Source organism: Gobio gobio (assembly GCF_949357685.1).
Source record: "Gobio gobio genome assembly, chromosome: 25".
Taxonomy (NCBI): domain Eukaryota; kingdom Metazoa; phylum Chordata; class Actinopteri; order Cypriniformes; family Gobionidae; genus Gobio; species Gobio gobio.
In genome coordinates, this window is record NC_137121.1 from 15,535,634 (window position 1) to 15,557,699 (window position 22,066).

General features: G+C 37.6%; 1 protein-coding gene across 1 annotated transcript; it reads right to left on the reverse strand.

Annotated features, from left to right (window-relative positions):
- Positions 1 to 522: 522 nt before the first annotated feature.
- Positions 523 to 16,601, reverse strand: mapk8ip1a (mitogen-activated protein kinase 8 interacting protein 1a). Its single transcript, XM_079810013.1, has 10 exons — positions 16,398 to 16,601; positions 10,683 to 10,764; positions 8,706 to 9,707; positions 6,311 to 6,383; positions 5,057 to 5,226; positions 4,862 to 4,965; positions 4,618 to 4,734; positions 3,488 to 3,558; positions 2,632 to 2,730; positions 523 to 818 (listed from the first exon to the last, which is right to left on the reverse strand). Exons 1-10 carry the CDS (start codon positions 16,461 to 16,463, stop codon positions 746 to 748), a joined length of 1,857 nt encoding a protein of 618 aa, XP_079666139.1. The 5' UTR covers positions 16,464 to 16,601; the 3' UTR covers positions 523 to 745.
- Between the last annotated feature and the right edge of the window lie 5,465 nt (positions 16,602 to 22,066).

The window sequence follows — 22,066 nt, forward strand, 5'->3', positions numbered from 1 at the left end:
TTCTTTTTCATTCCACTGACCCGTCTTACGTTTTTAACCGCAAAAACGCGCTCTTTGTGAATGGAAATCAAGTAGCTTTCCGTAGGATTTTTGACTGGATTTCGACTGAAAATGTGCTAAACAACGATAAATGTGACTGCACTTTAATGCTCTGGATCAGAGATTCATAACCTTGGGTTCAAAGAAGTGCTAACCACCGTTTCAAAACGATGAGGGAAACGTTGGAAAGAGGTCCTAACCTGTGGAGCAAAGAGGGTCAGGGACACACCAGATGGACAAACCGGGCAGAATTCAATTACATGCTTCACATCCATTCTGAGTGGAGAAGGACGTGCCTCAGTAAAGCTTTGGTTTCTGATTAAAACTTGATTTTGGATCCAGTCTAGCTTTAAGATCTCCTTTCTGTCTTGTGTTGTTTCATCCATCATTAATGCATCAAACATTGTGCTTCGAATGAATTCAAATGAAACCAAACTTTGCACAGAAATGATTTTTACAAGTTACATCGAACATTTTTTTTTTAGTTATTAAACTTCGTAAGGCTTTACACCAGTCAGTAATACTCGAGTTGTACGAGGTGAGCGTAGTTGCGGTGTGGCCGATATCTGCTTCGATCTTAACATTTGTCTAAAATAGACATCAACATTATATCATCAACATGACACGTTACAAAGAGGATCAAAACCACCATCATGCGACACCTCATATAGTATGTGATAATGCAAAAATACAAATAGACTGAAGGTCATTCGAGGAAGATGTCTTCTGTCGGACAGGAATATTCCATATGTTCTTTGCAGAATTGCTGAAAAGCTTTCCTGTTAAAACAAAGAAAAACTATTCATTTACATACATATTTATATTATACGCAACAAAGTTGGTCTTGATGTCATTTTAGATCTAGAAACTTATCTACAATGAGTTGTGTTTATTTATGCTTTTACTCAGGAACAGAACCGGACTCAAACACAAAGTGCGGTTATGCTATATTTTTCCACAACAGTCAGGGTCCAGAAGTAAAATCACATTCATTTTCTTCATTGGAGAATTGACTTATAAACTATTAAAGACATACGTGAGCTATAAGGTTGTTAATCGGTGGTGTATGCTTTTATCGAAGCCATCCACCCGCATTTTTTCAACTTTATTATTGTGTTTAATATTGTGTTTAACAGAGTTCCTAGTGAAAAACTAAATTTCCCACGATTCTGAAGCGGATCTCCACCAATCAGAGTATCACAACAAATCGCACCGAAAGAACTCTTTAGTGCTACATAATCAAGTCACTCTCAAACGACTTAAATAATTGTATATGTAATATATACAAAATTAACATCTTTAAATCAATAGTTTTATATTTCTATTGTTTTTATTCAATTGTCACTGCAATGCTTCATGGGATTGTAGTTCTTTCCTTCATTGAAGTTGTTAAAGGAACACGCCGTCTTGTTTGGACTTTAGCTTATTCCCCCCCAGAGTTAGAAAAGTCCATACCGTTCTCATCTCTGTGCGTGCCATAACTGTCTGACGCACCCATCGCTAGCTTAGCTTAGCACAAAGACTGGAGGTAAATGGCTCCAGCTAGCCTACTGCTCAATAAGTGACAAAATAATGCCAACATTTTCCTATTTTCATGTTGTGACGTGTATAGTTACATTATGTACTAAGACCGGCGGAAAATGAAAAGCTGCCGATATGCGGGACAGAAGGATATCGGCTCTAGGCCGATATGGCTAAGAACTATACTCTCATTCCTGCGTAATAATCATGGAACTTTGAGCCGTACCATGGGTGCAGCGGCACAATGATATTACACAGCGCCTGAAAATAGTCCCCAGCACACTCTCTGTGCAAGCAGGTTGTCACGTTGGTTATGTTGACGGAAGTTAGCCTATTTTCAGGCAATGTGTAATATCATTGTGCCGCTGCACCCATGGTACGGCTCAAAGTTCCATGATTATTACGCAGGAATGAGGGTATAGTTCTTAGCCATAAGCTAGGCTAGCGGTGGGTGCGTCAGACAGAGTTATGGCACGCTCGGAGTGTTCCTTTAAGTACAACTTTGTCTTTGTTTTTTTGTCCAATGTTCAAATAATTTTTTTGCTTTATATCAAAGTTTTTAGGGCGATTCACCTCATAACTGGTTGGTTTGGTTTTTAAATCCCTGTGGAAAAAATGTATACCAAAGCTGCAGAAAAAATGGACAAGCACCTATGTACTCTATTCTGCCTTTTGACCAATAAGCTTCTATTTTGATTTCTCTCTTTGAAGATCCTTAAAGATTCTTCTCACAAAACCAAAATCCATGTTTTGGTATTTTTGGTAATATATATAGCCCAAATATATTAATAATTGTACACAATTTTTCCCCAATCAATTTCTCTCTAGGATGAATATGACGTCCCTCCGGCCGATACAAACTGCAACCAACTAGCATCTATCAAATCATGCATGTATAGGCTACTACTGTATATGTATCTCTAAATATAGTAGTATGCAAAAAGCAGTATATCAAATAAATGGGATATGTCCCAACATATCCAATCAAGTTAGTATCCCATCAACAGGAAAAAAGTCAAATCGAGAAAGAAAATTGTGTTAATGGGATCTTGAAGTGACTGGAGAACTCACCCTACAGATTCAGCCAGTTTTGTGGTTGTATCATCTGAGAAGAACACGTGACAGGCGAATCTCTGGTATGCTGGATGTTTTGTGATTAGTCCAAAATACCTGAAAGAAACGCAAGATTATTTACCGTCAAGTATGTGACCCTATCATACAGTTTTCCTGTAGGGGGCAGTGTAGCTTGATAAAAATGGGGTTGTATTTACAGCTTTATATAAATGAACACAAGATGTCAGTCCCAGATTAAGAATTTAAATTAGTCTCTGCATCTAAACTACCATTCATATTTTGAAAGAAATTAATACTTTTAAGTATGCATTAAATTGATCAATAGTGACAGTAAAGACATTTGTAATGTTACAAAAGTTTTCTATTTCAAATAAATGCTGTTCTTTGGAACTTTCTATTCATCAAATAGTTCGGAAACAAAAAGTCCTGAAAAACACACAAAAATATTAAGTAGCACAACTGATTTCAACAGTGATATTGATAAGAAATGTTTCTTGAGCAGCAAATCAGCATATTAGAATGATTTCTGATGTGACACTGAAGACTGGAGAAATGATGCTGAAAATTCAGCTTTGTATATTTTATATTTTAAAATATATTAAAATAGAAAATAGTTGTTTTAAATTGTAATACTATTTCACAATATAGCTGATTTTACTTTAATTTTGATCAAACAAATTAGGCCTTGGTCAGCATAATAGACAAAAAAAATCTATTAATTATTTAGCAATTTATTAAAATATAATTTAAAAGTCCTAATTCACCCTTATTTTCACTTCATATCTAGTCGTACTGGACAGAAAGGATCTAATAAAAGCATGATGTGAAAAACCATGCATTTGTTCAAACTCACTTGTTATTCTTTGGATGGCATCCGCAGAAGGAGATGTTTTTCAATTGAAAAAAGTGAAAGCACTTCTCACCCTGTAAAATATGGAAAGAAAGACGGAGTTGTCTAATCAGCTGCAGGGATTGGAACACATTAGAGTAAGCAGCAAGCACATGATGTCATGGAGTGTCATGCTTAACTCCTGAACCCTACGATTATCATCATTGAGCGCGCTCACAAATTCACTCAGAGGGGCTTAGGCAGCCCTTAAGACGCTTCATTGCATAACTATGGAGCCATAAATGTTGCGTCACAGAGTGCAGTTGAGTGGAAGAGCCTTTTGGTGGCAACATCTAGTCACACTAAGCACACGCTACAGGAACAATCATTTGGTCTTGAGGTCGAATGTCAAAGTCCATTTCCAAATCAGAAGTTTCGAAATCAACAATCTACAACATGTAATATTGAGAGTGCTTCAAACTGTGGCATGTGGTTCATGCCTACTATGCTATTTCCTGTCATCGTCAATTTGTAAAAATATAAAAAACATACTAGTTAGCAATTATTTTTAATAAAAAATTTTTTTTATATTTAAATTACACTTCTAATATTTTCTAATAAATATGATATAATTAAATTCTATAAATAATTTTAATGTAATAGGCATTTATTCGAGCTGCTTCTTCTAATGCAATACTTTGAAATGTTTTCTTGAGATTATTTTTTATTAATAATTATTTCACAGGTTTAGTAAGTTAATATCACTTTTACTAACAAAATGCATATCCTTTGTGACATCATTTTGCTAGGACAACAATAAAATTAACATGAGCAAGTATTTGCAATAGATTTTATGATTTATATGAGGTTTTGTAGCATTAGTCGGTGTCGCTCAGTTTAAAATATTTCATCCATTGATAAATGATAGAAATTAGTATCAGATTATTTCAATATCAGAATATTTCAAGATTGAAGATTTCAAAAGATTCAAAAATATAAAATACTTAAAATATAAATTTAAAACCGACCCCCTTAATCCTTTAATGAATTACTTCCATATATAATAACACAACATATTCATTTTGAAAAGGTACTATATGACAGGATTGACCATATGCAGCGAGTAATTTTAGGAAAAATATTATAGTTATTACCCTTCCAGAAGTCCGACAGTCATCCTGAACAATGATTTTCACTCCTCTTGTGTTGATTTCCATAATGCACGGCGAAGGGGAGCTGAACTGCATTGTTGTTCTTCTGTTTGATGCTATCTGTAGACATAATCAGATTGCATATGAACATCAGATTAAATATGAACGACAACATGTCCTTGTAAATTGTTATGTAAATATATGAAAATCCAGGGCAGAATTCTAAAGCAAAAATGAATTAGTATACCTTGTGCATGGCGGCACAAAGCACATCGGTCCCTTTGTGATACGGCACTTGAACAGAACCAAGGAATTTCACCCAGAATTTGTCCATCCAGTCAACTTTGACCTCTGAATAAATCACAGCGAACAGAGGAGGATATTATTGCCCAATATACAAAAACTAAAATACTCAAAATGCCATAGCGAAGCCAAGGTTTACCTTTAACAAGTTCCTCCTTTGTCACCTTGACGGCGTAGAATGCAGGAAAGATGCCTCTGGATCCAGTGCGCATGTTGTAGCCCTCGCACCACAGATCCTCGGCCTGCAACTCGACCAGTAAGGGGTCGTCCGCCTCCAATTCCAGCTCATCATCATGGCGAGGAATAAACCTGTAAACGAGCCAAAATTAGGAATGCTCAGGTCAAATGTGGTATGATTGGGGGATCGCCAAAAAAGCAGTTTAGGGTACCACCCATGAGTGTAGAGTGTCTTTGAACAATATATATTTGCATGCATAGATATGTCCTATTACTCATATTATGTTTTTGGTGCTGTCATCTTGTTTGGCTCTAGTTGGTTTTGTGGGTGATTTCACTACAAATCAAAAGAATAAACCTATTTTTAGTACAATTACTTTGCATTGTGATATTTTCATGACAAAATCATAATTAAAATTATAACATCAATATAAACAAATACAGCAAAATACAGTAATATAATGATATATTACTTATTTAAAGGCACAATATGTAATATTTTTGGATTAAAATATCACAAAACCTCTAGAACAGTGTTAAATTTACTTGTGTCCTTTACACAATTATCCCAAATGTTTTCAAGAATGTTTAAATCCAGAGAAATAAGCCTTTTTTTTAACTAGGACACGGACCGTGCGTCACCTAGTAATTGCATCATATCGGCGTTACCCTGGTTTTCCGGTTTTATTATGTAGAAACCATGGAAACACACTTTTATATATTATATGTTTTATTAGACAATGGAACAACTCCAGCGGCCATGTCCAGCTCCCACAACACTCTGCCCTGCTCTGCTTCATACCACAGTAACATTAATAATCTCATAATAATAAGCCAGAGTCCCATCCCGTTTTTTTTTTCCACCGGCTGTGAGGTGAAGACGACATCTCCCAAGAATCCGCGCTCAACCTCGGCATCATCAAGCTATTCCTTTGTTTTATTGTGCCTTTACATTAAAAATCTAATTACTGCATTCATTAAATGCAGTACATAACTTGATGTGATATTCATCACTCAATATATTATACAATTGTTTATTATAATAACATAAGGAAGAAAATAAAATAAAAAACACTAATGGTCCTCAAAATAGGCTTAAAAAAGACTTCAAACTATCTAATGAAATATGGTATGTTTCAGTATCCCTTTAAGTCACTTGGTTATTTATGTTTGTGCTTTTTAAATAAATGCATCAAGGTCTTGATTGAATCTTTACCTGAACACTGCTCTGTGGCTCTGTTCTCTTTCCTTTCCATTAATAACACAGGAGAAGAATCCAAACTCGGCCCCTAAGTGGGAGAACAAACGTTCATTGTCACAACTAGAACAACAAGGGAAAGAGACATTTCGGCAGGTAGTGCTGGCTGAATTTCATCGTCTTGATCCTGGCTGGTGAAAGGCGGGTCTGATATTAGCAAACCCGTTAATGAGGAAAATCTTTGCAGTTCTTTTGAGGTCTTGGCAGATACATGGGGAGTATTACGGATGGGGTGCCACAGGGTTCAACCCTTGGACCTTTGCAATTCTTTCTGGGATTTTTCACACTGCACTTGCATTTGTTTTGGTGAAATCACTGCACATAGACTGAATGGATGTTTAGCTTAACATAAAGAGCAAATTTTTATGAATGTAGGAGCCAATTATATGCCATGTTCAACCCTTCTACAGGACAGGTTATGATATAAAGCCATCATCTACTGGAGCATATGGTTTTAGAGCTCCTGCTACACAACTGCCACTTTAAAAAGATTTTAGATACTTTCTGTTGGTAACACTCTTTTTTCAATTTATTGTAACATGCACAAAGCCAAATCCAAAAATAAACTCATAAACTTGGACAATGAAACTGTTTCACAGTCATAAGAAGTCTAAATACCCCAGCAGCCCGGAGAAATAGCTAAACAGAACATTTTAGAGTATTTCAAATATTTAAGATCTGTGCACATTTGCTACAAACTTTTTTTAAATTAAATTTTAAAATAAAGCTGCAAACAGCAATTATCGGGGCCAAGCACAAGGAACACCATGTCATGCCAACATGGCTGAGAGCATCAGACCACCTACAACAATGAGCAATTAAAGACATATTAAGATCATTTTAGGTAAAATGGCTGAAAAATCATACGTACAATCATTAGTAATTTGATTTAATGGTTTATCACTTTTGACCAATAGGACGTGCTGTGACCAAATTGACGTGTTGTGGTCAGAGTGAGTTGACAATGACATATGCAAAGTTTGGTGTGCAGGTACCCTCAGGTCATGGTTGTCATACACGCCAAGTTTGTCGGATTTGTTTGTGTGTGCTATTCGAGAACGGTTTGACGGGTCGACTTGAATTAAGTTAATTTTTTCACGCCATGGTATGAAGATGATCTGGTTCAATTTTCGTGAAAATCGGAGCAGTGGCCTGTGACGGAAAATTTCGTCAATCGAATCACCTTGAGCCAAGGATTTAGTTTCTACCCCTTATGCTGCGTTCACACCAAACGCGAATAGAGCGTCTGGAGCGAGTGATTTCAATGTTAAGTCAATGGAAAGGTGTGTTGACGCGCGTCTGGAGGTCCTGTGGCGCATTAGACGCGTTTCGCCCGACGCGATGGACGTGATTCCGCCTCATTCGCGCATCCAGTTTGCGCGAATGACGCAAATTGAGCGTCATTAAAAATTTGAACTTTGCCGTCAATTCGTGTCGCGAAAATTAGTATTTAAAAATACTACTATTGTGTCACAAAATGTAGTTTTAAGACTTTTTCAGGTGAGAATGCAGTTGTTTAAAGCTCAAATCTGTGGTTCATTTATAAAGAGAGCACCTATTTAAAAAAAAAAACTTGCGTTTTTGGAGTTGTGAGATCCAGGCGATCACTGGGTGCTCAGCGCTCATTAACCCCGGCGAGAGCAGCCTTGCCTCGGCCATTCCTTCTGCCATCTGCCACTGTATGTCTCTGTAGTGGTTCAACATGAGATAGAATTCGTCTTGTGTAGGTCTAACTGGCGATCTTTGGTCTCATGAATCTATAATTTTGTTGTCTGCCAAATCGTTTTGACTGAGGGCAAAGAGAAGTTTCATAACTTTATTTTTTAGAATATTTAAATATACATGCAGTGAAGATAATGTAGGTAGTATGTTGCCTTGACCACATTTGTGTGGCTATTAATGTTTAATATATTTTTTTCATGAAAATGAAAAGAGGCAGAGTGGTGTTTTATGACATATTTCTCCTGGAGCGCCTTGAACGGGCGTCTATTTCGCTTCAAACGCTCGATTTATACGCGTGTCCAATTCGCTGTGGACGCGCGAATGGATTCAAAATGTTCAAGCATCCAACTAGATGCGGTAGACGCGATCTTGATGCTCTATTTGCGTTTGGTGTGAACGCGGAATCACGGTTCAAAAGTTATGAGCATAAAAATGAGTGCAACTTTGGACAGTTAGTGGCGCTAGACGGATTGATTTAGAGACTTTCCCGCAAACGGTTTCTGGGCTGCCATAGACTTCCAGAGCGGAAGAATAATAATAAGAACGCCAACGATTACAATAGGGGTTTGGCCCCTAATTAATTAATTTCTAAATTCCAAACTACAAACTACTCTAAACTCAGACTACTCACCAGAGAAACGTGACCGTCCATTCGCAAAGACGTTCATGAACTTGCGGGAACGGGGCATGTCTGAGGTGGTGTCTGTGGTGGTGTCCGCAGACAAACAGGAAGTGTCTCTCCTCATGCCTGTCGCTCCCGAATCTTCCTCCTCTTCGTCCGCTTCCTGATCCTCCTCATCATCGTCGATGGCAGACTCATAGACTGTATTGTCACTGTCACTTTCGTAACCTTTGTAGCAGTCCTTGATGCTCACTAGCTCCAGCTTAGCATGCTCATCCACCACCAGGGTGTACTTAACCGAGTCATACGTCAGTCCCGAAGCATCCGTGCTGACCGCCACCGCCTTTGAGGTCCCTGTGTCCTCCTTCAGCACTTTAAGCTTGCGGGTTTCAGCCCACTGACTAGCATCCCCCGGGTCGCTGAGGCTGACAGTCCGGCATGGGGGTGTGGGTGGGTACACCTCATCCTCCTCACTAATGGAGGGGTTCGGACAACCTGCCGATGGGTAGTAGTGATGGGGAGGAAGCTCCGTGTCCGAACTAATGGACATGCGATTGCTGTCGCTGCTCTGGGACAGAAACGGTCGCTCCTGCTCACCGTTAACCGGCGTGAGGTGGATCTCCTCAGTGGCATTTCCTTCCGAAATGCGATAGTCCTTGTTTTTGTCAACCGACTGGTCACAAGTACCTTCATTCTCCACAGGATACTGCACTTGTTCCCGATAACCATTGACGGTGTGATACCGGGCTTTTTCCTTGCAAACAATCGGGATGTCAAGGACACCCTCTATGAGGGTCACTTCTGTGGATTTTTCCCTCATGACTGCCTGTGTGTGGGGCGCCACCACTTTGGGGTTGTTCAAAGACTCTGACAACTTGTCCTGCTGCTTGCTGCGAAAGGCTGAGGCTTTATTCGTGGAGGAGGCAGGGCCTCGTGGTTTGGTGTCAGCCCTGGCCTGAACTTTGTCCCCATCAGTCAGGCTAACCTGCTCAGGTTTTGCCGCCGGATCTCCTGTTTCACACACACAAAAGATTATGCATTAGGCAATAAGCCTAATGGAGGAAAACATTTAAAGAGGATTATGTAAAAATGTAAGTTAATGCCTCATAAACGCAAAATGCTACATTTCACTCAGCACAGGAAGTAATGAATCCTGATGATTTTTAAACCAGTATAGAAATTCAGTTTCAGTATAGTTACAGTATAGTGTCAACTGAAGATATGCACCAAGAAACATGATTTCACAAAATAAATAATGAATGAAACGAGACGAAAGTAGCAACAGATCTTTTCTTCCATATTGTGACATACATTCGAGTGAAATGGATTATCAAATGTAGGATGGGTCTTTGTTCAATCCATTGGTTGATGATTGAATGCGAGCTTGCAGTTGATTTTAAGAGGGGTTTAACCAGAGAAATCATATGGATATGGATATTCATTTCATGCTGACCTAATGCATTTAAGTAGGTGCTAATGCTTACACACGCCAAATGCAAATTTACCATCATCAGCCAAGTATACAATTTTAGTATATAGTAAAGCATGACAATTAGGACATATAGCCTGGTAGTAATAGTATTTACACTCCTTGATGGATTACACTGGAACAGGAGAAATTATTTTATCATAGACAACATTTAAACACATCTGATTTTCAGCGAACAAACCATGTTTTTCATACTTCTAGCTAGTGGAGTCAGACACAAGTGACATCGGATGAACTCTTTGGGTAAGTAGATTGACGAAAATCCCATTAAGTTAATTAAAGCACGTAAACACATTCTCATTCCATGGAAGCGGATACTACAAAAACATCCACAATTATGATGATATATGTATGTATATTGTATTTATTTTAATTTATCTCATGGTAGTTGCTCTAATGCATAGAAATGAGTTTGAAAAATGACATGTCATGGAAAAATGTGTCTCAGCAATTAATTGGACGTGTTCATTTGTATGGTACGTGTGGCCATTACTCACCCTTAATGTGTGGCGATGAAGAACGGGTTTTCTTTTCTTTCCTCCGTTCTTTCTCACCAAAGGAATTGTTATTTATTGTGTCCTGTGATATGGAGAAAAAGCATGAGGGGTCAGTTTTTCAATATACAAAGTGCTGACAGGGACAGTTTAATATTGGTGAGATCAATCCTTATAAAATATACGGCCCCACTTTATATTAGGTGGCCTTAAGTACTATGTACTTACATCAAAAAATAAGTACAATGTACTTACTGTGTTCAAATTGTATTGCAAAACACCTTTGCTGATATTGAGGTGGGATACGGGTAGGGTTAGGGACAGGTGTGGTGGTGTGGGTAAGTTTAAGGGTAGGGTTAGGTGTAAGGGAAGTGTCAGCAGTATAATTATAAATGTAACTACAGAAATTAATTACAGATGTAATTACACGCAGGTATTTTTTAAAAATGTAATTACAATGTAAAAACATATGTACACAATAAGTGCATTGTATCAAATGATTAATTAAAATGTTAGTACATAGTAGTTAAGGCCACCTAATATAAAGTGGGTCCAAATATACTAAAATAAATGGTATAATAATAATAAATAAATATCATAAAGACACTTCCATGAAGATAATAAATTAGTATTCTCATTAGTATTAGTATGTCATTGCATTAGATAATAAATTAATTTAATTATTTTAATTTTAAAAATGTTAAACATTTTTAAAACATCAAAATGAATATTCACACTAAAACACGCAGAGGCGTGCGTACATCCCTCCATCTTGGATAAATGATTGATTTTGTCAGCCACCACATTTTAGGTGCTTTTCTATCATATAGTTAAACCAGAAAGTGTATTTGAATGCAATCCATATAGCAAGAGAGTTACAGGAAGAGCAGCCCGGCAGATACATGTAGATTTACTGCTCTTTCCTATCGCTGACTCACCAATTGACCACACTGCTATAATGCACCTTTAACACTGACATTCCTATGTTGCCATAGCAATGCGCCCATAGATGATGCAGAATTGGCATGCGTGAGAGCGTGTCAGTGTGTGCGTAAGTGTGGGGGTAGATAGAAACACACAGTAGTGTTCGTGACGGAGGAGGAAGACACAGATGGCTGAAATGAGGCTCTTATCCAATGACGCTAAAAACGGTATCAGGAAAGAAACCAGATGGGAGAAACTCTAACCCAGCAGTTTATTGCCATCTAGTTTAATAATCAAAGCCTGTCTCAATCTATTACAGCGGGTGACTAATATCACACTAGAATTAAGTAATCTTTATAAATGTGTGACATTTAAATGTGAGATGTCTCAAAGAATTCACAGTATGCCTATATACAATAACAATAGTGGACATAAGTGATTTCCAGAGGGGATATTTGTTTTTAATTAGGGATGCTGACCGATAGGACAATTTTGGTCGATACCGATAACTGATATACTGTCCGATAAATCTAAATCCAAATCTTCATATAATTTTTTTGAGAGCCTGATTCCAAAAACAAAAGTCTCACCATTAAAAGCCATGTCCCAAGCACACAATTATAATGTTCTCATTATTATTTTATGTAGCCTATATGACAGACGGGTGCTGCACATGTTGCACTTAACTGTATTTTCCTTTTTGAAGTGATTCAATCATATTTCAAGCAATTTAAAACCAACATGATGACCAGTGCGCAGCTGTAGTGTCTCAGCTGAAGGAAATAATCCATTATTTATCGGCTTTAATGGATTGGCCAAATTTTCTTATCGGGCCGAAAACGTTAACGTTAAAAATTAACATATATTGGTCGATACTGATATGGTGGCCGATATATCGTGCATCCCAATTTTTAATGACCTTACAAGCTTGATTAAACCATCAAAATATGAGAAAATATACACTAAAATATACATTAAAACACTAAACTTGGTCTGACAAAATTATTTGGCAATAAAAAAGGCAAACTACAGCTGCAGGTTTTATTTCACTATGCAAAAAAAAAACTAAACAAAAAGCTCACAGGAAAAAGCATACATTGATTACAACATAATCAGAATTTCTTTGTATGACAGCCTAGGCAAAATTGTCCTGAAATTGGAATTCTCACAAATGAATCAATTGCCTCCAAGCACAACTATGCAACTATCTTAAACAAATTAAACACATTTTTAATAATATTTGAATAAAGGTTGAAGATGTCAATTTTCCTAGGCTATACATCACTTTTGGTCACAAGTTCCTTTAGCGATATACAGTATGCATTTAAAATGCATAGTCTTGAAGCTGAAATATTGATGATTCATCCTGCACTATTGTTTCGTCCAATCAGATGCTTTCTAGAGTATGTACGTATCTTCTAAAACTATATCCAAATAGCAAATCATGTTTTACATCTGTGACAAAGGCCATTGGCTACTTGTTTTTTGTTTTTTTACAAAAAGGACCATTTGATATGTCCCATCCAAACATACTGTTTCAACAGGAAATACATCAACAAAAGAAGAAGAAAAAAATGCACGTCTCTTGATCTGCACATCACAACGCCATGACCACTGTCAACAATTCAATTATTTCCTGATAAAATCAAGTCTTGTCCAACAAATTTAAATAGTTGAATATCCCATTTAGCTCAGAAATGTGTCCGACTACAGAAGTAATAGGTTGTCTATAGCACTTTGCATCTATTCAAAAGGTTTCAGCTAACATCCAGGCCTCAGCGGGATTTTTTTCATCACAACGTAGATATTTTTAGAGCAGACATTTTCACAGTTTTACTTGTATTACCCAATAACTCTATTCACTTTCTGTGAAAATCTCTTTGCTAATTCCTCAAATGCCCTTTGAGCCCTGCGGCTGAGCCAACGCTGCAGACGTGGAGAGATTTGACAAGCCAAGATTACGAGATTAAAGACAGGGAAGCACATTTACAGTCATCCACCATCTTCTCTATTCGTAAAACAGTCTGATGACATGGATTTGATTCAGTGCACTCGCAAACATTCAAGAAAAAGGCAGTTTGATTACACTAGCAACACTTCATAACCATAAATCATAAGATATCACTAGTGGGCTTTTGCGATTCCTAACAGTAAACAGTAGTTTCAATGCATCCTGTTTTTTAGATATTCAGGACATTGGACTAGCCAGGCCCAGCTCTAATGCTATAAGATGGTAAATATTGTAATGCAATTACTGCAGACCAAACTGATTAAACGGTTATGTTTTTAATGTGAAATTTTAGCTAAGTGCAGGTTAAAGCTGCAGTCCACAAGTTTTGCCTTTTTGTCGCTATCTCTGTTTGAAACCCGTAGTTATTTGCGGAATTATCATCTTTACGTGGGTTGCGCATCGGCGGCTCCTCAGCGCAGATAAATCTAATGTTTTAAGGAATATGTGTGACTGTCATTCATCACCGCATCGCTGTGGATACTGCACTTCGGAATCAAAGATTCTACGTCTTGGAAGAACGACCAAAATAAGAATTTTCACTTTTCAATAAGAAAGTAACATGTCTGCCACTTTTGTTCTGACCGACTGAGAAAAAAAAGCATTACAATAAATCATGCTACCAATGGTGATTGAATCGAACGACCGCTTAGCTCATATCACATCAAACCTTGCAAATTATTATTATTGTTATACTTTGTTCTCAAATGGTTGATGTTAACAACATCAGCATTGCGTGACTATGTGTATTTAGTGTGTATTAGCGTTACCTGTAGATTTCAATTTCTGTATAGTCTAATCTTTTGCTTTTGACTACGGGTGAATCTCCAGTTGTCAGTCGTTTGGAACTTTCTGGATTACAATCTGCCATTAAAACGATACATTTAATTATTCCAGGTGCTGTGAGAAACGGCTATAAACGATCCGCCACCTGCAGCATCCTCACATGCAATAGCCTACAGGCCGGACTTCTTCTTTATGTATACAGACGTGACTTAATGACGCAAAGATGAACGGCGACATGCTCGAATTTGAGTACCACTCAAATTATAACACATTATTACAAGTTTACCGTTGTGAATCGGGTTACGGTAAGGAGATAGTTTTGAACACTGGCTGGTTATGTACTTGCTCAAAAATTGATTTTGGATCATTTTTAACCCCAAAAAAGTTATAGACTGCAGCTTTAACAGGTTAGTTAGTTTACCAAAAATGAACATTGTCATCATCTAGAATCTTTATAATCATATGTCTTTTTTATAATACTCTGGCCAACGTCAGAAAGCCAAGCAAGCAGCATAAACACTATTTGTAAAGAAAGAAAACTGAAAAGGTCAATTTGAGTTCAGTAGAGTCTGGAAGTCTTTTCAGGAGATAGTGCTGCGCCATTACTTGAATCATTTAGTTCCCTTTGCCTCATTACCCACAATGCACGTCAAAATTGAGAGAGCGAAAGAAGGAAAGAGAAAGTATGACTGCTGATGATTTACCTTAAAAACTGAGGTTAGATCAGTGTTATTATAGTATTACTATGGACCCTTTTCACATTTACTGGGGTGAACAGGAGACGACAGCAAATATAAACGTTATAAATGTGTTAATTACGTTTTTTTTTAAATAAAAATAATGAAAACTTCACTAGATTTGCAATGTTGAAACCTGTAAATGTGTCATAGCAGTCTGTAAAAAGAGTCCATTATAGTATTAATATTATATATTTTACATATATTTTTATGTATTTAAAAAAATAAAAGTTTCATTTTCACATATTTCTACTTAGCTGTTTTTGTTGTTCAGATTTGGTTTAGTAATTTGGGTGTTTTTTTACACTTTTAGTAAACAATAACAGCCCAGTGCGATTTAATGATTTTACAGTAAGATTATCTGTAATAGTAATAAATAAATAATTTTGTGATATCACAAGGTGATGTTTAAAACTTTGTTTGATTATGTTATATATAATAAAGTAGCGTATTTAATGATAAGGGCAACTCAATTTTAAGGCAAATTATACATAATTAATGGAGATCGAGGATAGTGGTCACAACTAAAATTCTGATATCATCCTATTTTTATAATAAACCCAACTGGATTTCACAATAAAAGTGTTTTTATAAATGTCAGATAAGAGTATTTGACATTTCTATTGGGGCATGTTGTCACACAAGGTTCCTGGACAACGACAGTGGAAATGTTCACTATATTTTATACAACCAAGAAATACTGGAGTAAAAGGTGTGACAACTTGCCCCAGATCTATAGATCAACAAGTTCAACAATAGCTAACCGTAAAATGTCAATCTATTCCAAATGCATTACACAGACTTTCAAAAACAGCGCCACATATACCCCACCTCGTAATATTTTGCTCAAATCAGCCCATTAAAGTGCCGCCCCCTGCTGTTTGACCCTCACAGGTCAACAGTAATGATCCACTCACGCTCTTTCTTGTCGGATTGCATTACGCATGGAGGGCGGACAACAGTGATTCATAGCAGGTGGGCTGAGTGGGAGCTCACAAACAGGAAACGTCATCAGCATCCGCGGCCGGGAATATCAAAGAAAACCGAACGCTACATGCCACCGATTTGCATATACACTGAAAATACACCCCATCCCTCCAGAGGAATGGCTCGAGATGACATTATCGCTCGAGATTCTGTTTGTGCACTATGAAAATCATCACTTTTACTGCAAAACCATTTCTAATCTCCATCAATCTGCCTCAGACGAAAACCACAAGCCTGTTACAGACCAAAGGCCACTGCCAAAACTGTCCGTCTCACCTGAGTCCTTGGCACTTGAGGGAAAAGATTCAGGGTGGTGGGTCTCTTGGGTCGGTAGGTATCCATGACGACGGCAGGGATGAAATCCTTTAGCTGAGGCTGAGTGACAGGCGGCCCTGCGCCCTGCTCTTCCTTGTGGTTGTCATCGACGGCATCAACCGGCCGCCTCTCGTCCTCCTCTTCCTCCTCTTCTTCCTGGATTCCTCCCTCTGCATCAATCAGGTCCAAGTGGAGCATCTCCGTCTGCAGCTCCACCACCCCCCTCCTTCGGCCGCTCCTCGGCGTACCATTGGTCGGCAGAGTCATGTGATCCTGGGAAGAGCAGGCAGCAGAGCTTTAGAGTCAAGAGCAAAGGAGCTGCAGTCAGACGCAGCCGGCCAATCAGAGTGCGGTGATGACATCAGCCTGTGGCTCCCTTCCTGGCTGCTGTAAGGAAAGCTAATTCAATCCCAGAGAACAATGAGGCGTGTCACACGACATAAGCAAAATAAACACACCCAGAAATGACACAGAGAATGTATAACATGTTCAATTACACTAAACTGCCTTATTGTCTTTAAACACAGCAAGAACACCCATGTTACAATGCTAATTATTGAATAAAAAAGGTTGTGAAATCATAAATGAGGGATTTTTGTCTACGTTTAAGTGATTAGATGATGATTATCCATGGTCAGATGTGAATGGCTTTGACAGAGAGAACTTGTAACATGTTCAATAACACTAAACTATCGTGTTGTATTAAAACAGCATTTCTTAGCATAAACACTTGTTATTATGCTAATTATCACATATAAAAGGCTGTGAAAGCATAAATGAGGGATTCTTGTTTACATGTAAGTGGTCAGATGATATCCATGGTCAGATGTGATTGGCTTTGATAGCGACACGATCAATTACACTAAACTGCCTTATTGTCTTTAAACACAGTCTTAGCATAAACATTAATGTTGTGATGCTAATTATTGCATTAAAAAAGCTTGTGAAACCATAAATGAGGGACTTTTGTTTCAGTTTAAGTGGCTATATGATGATATCCATGATAAACAGTCAGATGTGATTGTCTTTGAAAGAGAGAATTCATACATTATGCTAAAAACTGCCTTATTGTCTTTGAACAGCTATTCATTGCACAAATACTTATGTTATATTGCTAATTGTCGCATAAAAAAGGTTGTGAAACCATAAATGAGGGACTTTTGTTTCAGTTTAAGTGGTTAGATGATGATCTCCATGATAAACAGTCAGATGTGATTGGCTTTGACATCTCCCCTCAGTGTTAATGTCTAATGCTAATTGCCTGCTATGCTAATTGGCTCTGAACACAACAGCCTCTTGTGACCTTATACACACTCATACTCATATGAATACTGAAATCTCGACACACATTCGAGCCGTAATACATGGGAACGAATGCTGTGCCTTTGTTGACCTAGAAATCTATTTTTGCTGTGGGGTAAACTGCTCGCCAAGCTCTGCGCCTTCAAATGATTCCCCATTCAGCTCGAGTCCATAAAGATAAAGTGAATGTTTGGTTTTAAGGGTGGAGAGATATAAACCACACATACACGTTTTACTTTGCGGTGGGGACTTCCTGTTGACGTCTACGGTTTTTGAATTAAGATAACTGTGATTACTATAGTCTAACACTAATCATGCTCTTTAGCTACAGACAATCTTTGACATTTTAATGAAGTTTAATTCATGGGAGTCACAAGGAAGGTGACAATTTTAAGGCATGGATTATCCCAATGTGAATTTTGGTCATTATTTACTCACCCTCATGTCTTTTCAAACTGTTTTTTATAGAACAAAAAAGGAGATATTCTGCAAAATGTCCAAACTGCTCTTTTCTATAATGGTAAGTAACTAATGTCTGCACAGTGCCTAACATCTTTTGTTTGCTACATTGTAATACACTTATTATAGTAATACAAGTAATACCGTTTTAAAAAGTTTTAAGTAAATAAATTCAAACATCCTTTACATGTAAAATACTTAAATATTTTAAAGAATTTCATAAATAAAATCACATCACGTATATCTGTTATCTATTAGAAAATGCATATGATGGTTTAAAAAAAGGATCCTGTTATATTTATTGTGCCCCATATATACCACAGAAGTGTAATTTCAGATGAAATGGGTAAATATACAGCTGGGGATTGACACAAATTTCACGATTGGATTTGTTATTCACAAGCTTGCAATTAGATTCAATTCTGATTTCGATTTGATTGAATATAGATTAATTAGGGTATGTATCAGGTACAGTAGGCTACATGGAATATTCTCAAAATTGAAAAATATCCTCAGTTGGTACATTACTATAATATTAGGTTAATATTAACTGATTTGTATGGGCTACTTACATTTAAATTACAAAAAGGAAGTTTTTTTATAATAATGTTACCATAACAAAAACCTTTTAATGCCAATTATAGCCTATTCCTACTCGTTTTTAATTGAAATAAACATTTAAGTTAAATGGTGGCTGTCAAAAACTAATTTATTCAAACATAGATTATAAATGTAAAAATATCGAATAACAGGTTAAAATACAATGAATACGCAATATAGTACATATATTTAGCAAAACGTTCCTCTCTTGAGTTAATTTTTCAAGCTGATACGACATTGAATGGCTTTTCTGAGGTAAATGTAACTTTATGTGACATTGTTTACAAGCTGTTTTATTGAGGTCTTTCCGCGGTTCAAACATTGATTGAGCGATTTCATGAGACATGATACTGATTTCGGTAAGTTGTACAGTAATGTATCTTTCAACATAACTTTTTATTTTGTGCTGTAAACTAGTAGTAAGGCGGAAAAGATTCAGTTCAGCCGCGGAATTTGAGGCGCTACAGCGATCTGTCACTCCACATAAAATCGCAGTAAATACTTTGAACAGTCACATTTCATTTACAGTGATATAATTTACAAATATATATATAAAAAACCCAGTAACAATCTAAAGTTAAGAGCCAGTTTTGATTCCTGAACTTGTCTTGTAGTGAGCTGTAAATTAATAGCCTACCTGGATTAGCCCATGGAGATTAGCTAGTACATAGCAGATGTTGAGTAACCCGCATGTAGTACAAATAGTGCCCTGGCACACTTCCAAAAAGTGTAGTAAAGCTGACTCTACAAACTAGATGTACTTGATAAAATAGATATAAATACATAAAACATTATAAGCCTTCAAATATTAAATATTTTATAACTTTAATGTGAATTAAAATTTACATAAATGAGTAAAAAACATTTAGAATGTGCATTGTGAAGATTTTTACAAAAAATTAAATACATTAGACATAAATTAAAGATGAAACTACATAAACGATATTAAAATATATATGATATGATTTACCCGAAAATGGCAGTTTATGCAAACAGACTGTTTGAGGGTACAGACTTACTTTAGGGTCGAGGTCGAGGTGGTTGAGAGTGATTCCGTTCTCATCCGTGATTTCTGTTACTTCTGACAGGTCATCATCCTCATATTCATTCAGACTGATGTCATGCGTTAACCTGGAAAGTGCCAGCACATCCACATACACAGTACACACACTACGTCATTCCTCCTGGACACTATTGCTAGACAATCACAGAGAGGGCACGGCTCGCCGGGTGATCTGATAACTTCAGGAATACTGCATTGCTATATTGCACACACGCAAACACACATACTGGTTTCCATGTTTTATGAGGACTTCCCATAGACGTAATGATTTTTATTCAGTACAAACTGCATATGTTATCCCCCTACACAAACTCTAGCCCTAAACCTACCCATCACAGAAAACTTTATGCATATTTACATTTTCAAAACACTTAATTTATTATGATTTATAAGCTGTTTTCCTCACGGGGACCAAAAAATGTCCCCATAAGGTCAAAATTTACTGATATTGTTTGGTCATTTGGTCCCTATAACGTAGGGAATACCAGGTATACACACACACACACACACACACACACACACACACACACACACACACACACACACACACACACACACACACACACACACACACACACACACACACAAGTATATATTGAAAATAATTTATTAACTGGCCTAAAAAAGTTTTATTGAGAATTATGAAAGTTACGCATATGGAAATCTGTTGTACGAAAGCATAAGCAAAAACACATTTCTGCTATTTTTTCACATTTCAAGATAATAGAACAAGAAAATTGAGCATAACGAATTCAGTCAAGCGAACAAACCTAGTAGAACTATAAAAATGTCGTTTTGCACACCACAGTCAAAATCTTTTTTATGTTTTTGTACCATGTAAAACACTCAAAGCAAGTCTAATTTTAGATTAGAAATATTACACACATTCAATTACAAAAACCTTCACATCTCCTTAATTCGCATCCATAACCCTTTTATTTTCCTGCATGCACACCAAACTAACATTATGGCCCATTTCAGAGCACCTAGGCTGATCCAAGGTCAGCTAAGTGCAGCGTAAAAGGCCACATCACTACTGTACCATTTCTCCCACTGTTCCTCCATCCAGCTGTCCCCATCCTCTCTGGAGTCCATGGCCAGACTGAGCACCATCTGCGGGGCAGGGCGGGGTGCCACTGGACCCTTCTTGGGAGGAAATCGATGGAGCCGAGAATTATGCCACTTTCTTTCTCAACCTCCCGTCCAGCACTCCACACAGAAACGTCCTCTGCGAGGGTTCTCAGGGGGGGTTACATCAGCCACGGGAAGCTGTAGTGCCTATGGATGTCCTCACTTCCCCTGGAAAACATCCTACTGCACACCCCTGACACTCCTTGCTCTGCTCTGCTCTGCGTGTGTCCTTCAATGGAGCCATTAAAGTCAGTGGCGGATAACAGAGAGAGAGAGAGAGAGAGAGAGAGAGAGAGAGAGAGAGAGAGAGAGAGAGAGAGCGAGAGAGAGCGGGAGAGAGGCGTAGTCTCCTCTAAAAGGGTCTGCCACCCCAGTGATTGATGGTCCAGATCAATGCGGCTCAAGTTGCCACCTCCACACAAGTGCAGGCCAGCAGAGGCGCAGGAGATGCCTGCTGGAAATCGATGGCATTGATAACAGATGAAAATATCTGGAAGGCTGTCTGTTATATATATTGTATCATTAAAGGTCATTATTAACTCCTCCTAAACCCTGTTAATTAGATTCAGATCTTCATGCGTTTCATTAACAGAAATGTGATGTTGTTATTGATGGATCAAACATGCGTCATCTTATTTTACATTGTGCAGTGGGGCGAACAAAGATAACACGTGTTATTGACTTGAAGGAGATATGTTTCATTGCGAGACTCAGCAGAAGATAGAGGACGAAGAAAGAGAAAGAGGCAGCGATAAGAGTCTTTCTATGGCCATTATGCTGTATAAGAGCAGACATTAGCTGACCTGGACAGGAGCTGAGAGCTCTTCCCTCATTAGCGCAGCTCCCACAGGACGCCATTCACATCACATCAGCTCTGCATACAGCAGCTAGATTGCATTACTACAATGCCAGTCTGAGATCAACACCAGCACACTGCTGAATGCTGTTCAGTTCCCTCAGACGTCCACTGATGGAGCATGTCAGTTTTAATAGCAATGGGAAAACAATCATAGTCATTTTAATTATTCACTTATTCAGAAAAACAATAGCTATAATACATATGATATGAAGTATC

Coding starts and splice junctions, on each gene's coding strand:
- mapk8ip1a (XM_079810013.1), bottom strand. CDS start 16,463: ATGGATACCTACCGACCCAAGAGACCCACCACCCTGAATCTTTTCCCT. Junction 6,384..8,705: donor TGGACGGTCACGTTTCTCTG/GTGAGTAGTCTG, acceptor TCTCCCACTTAG/GGGCCGAGTTTGGATTCTTC. Junction 819..2,631: donor AAACTGGCTGAATCTGTAGG/GTGAGTTCTCCA, acceptor TTGTTTTAACAG/GAAAGCTTTTCAGCAATTCT.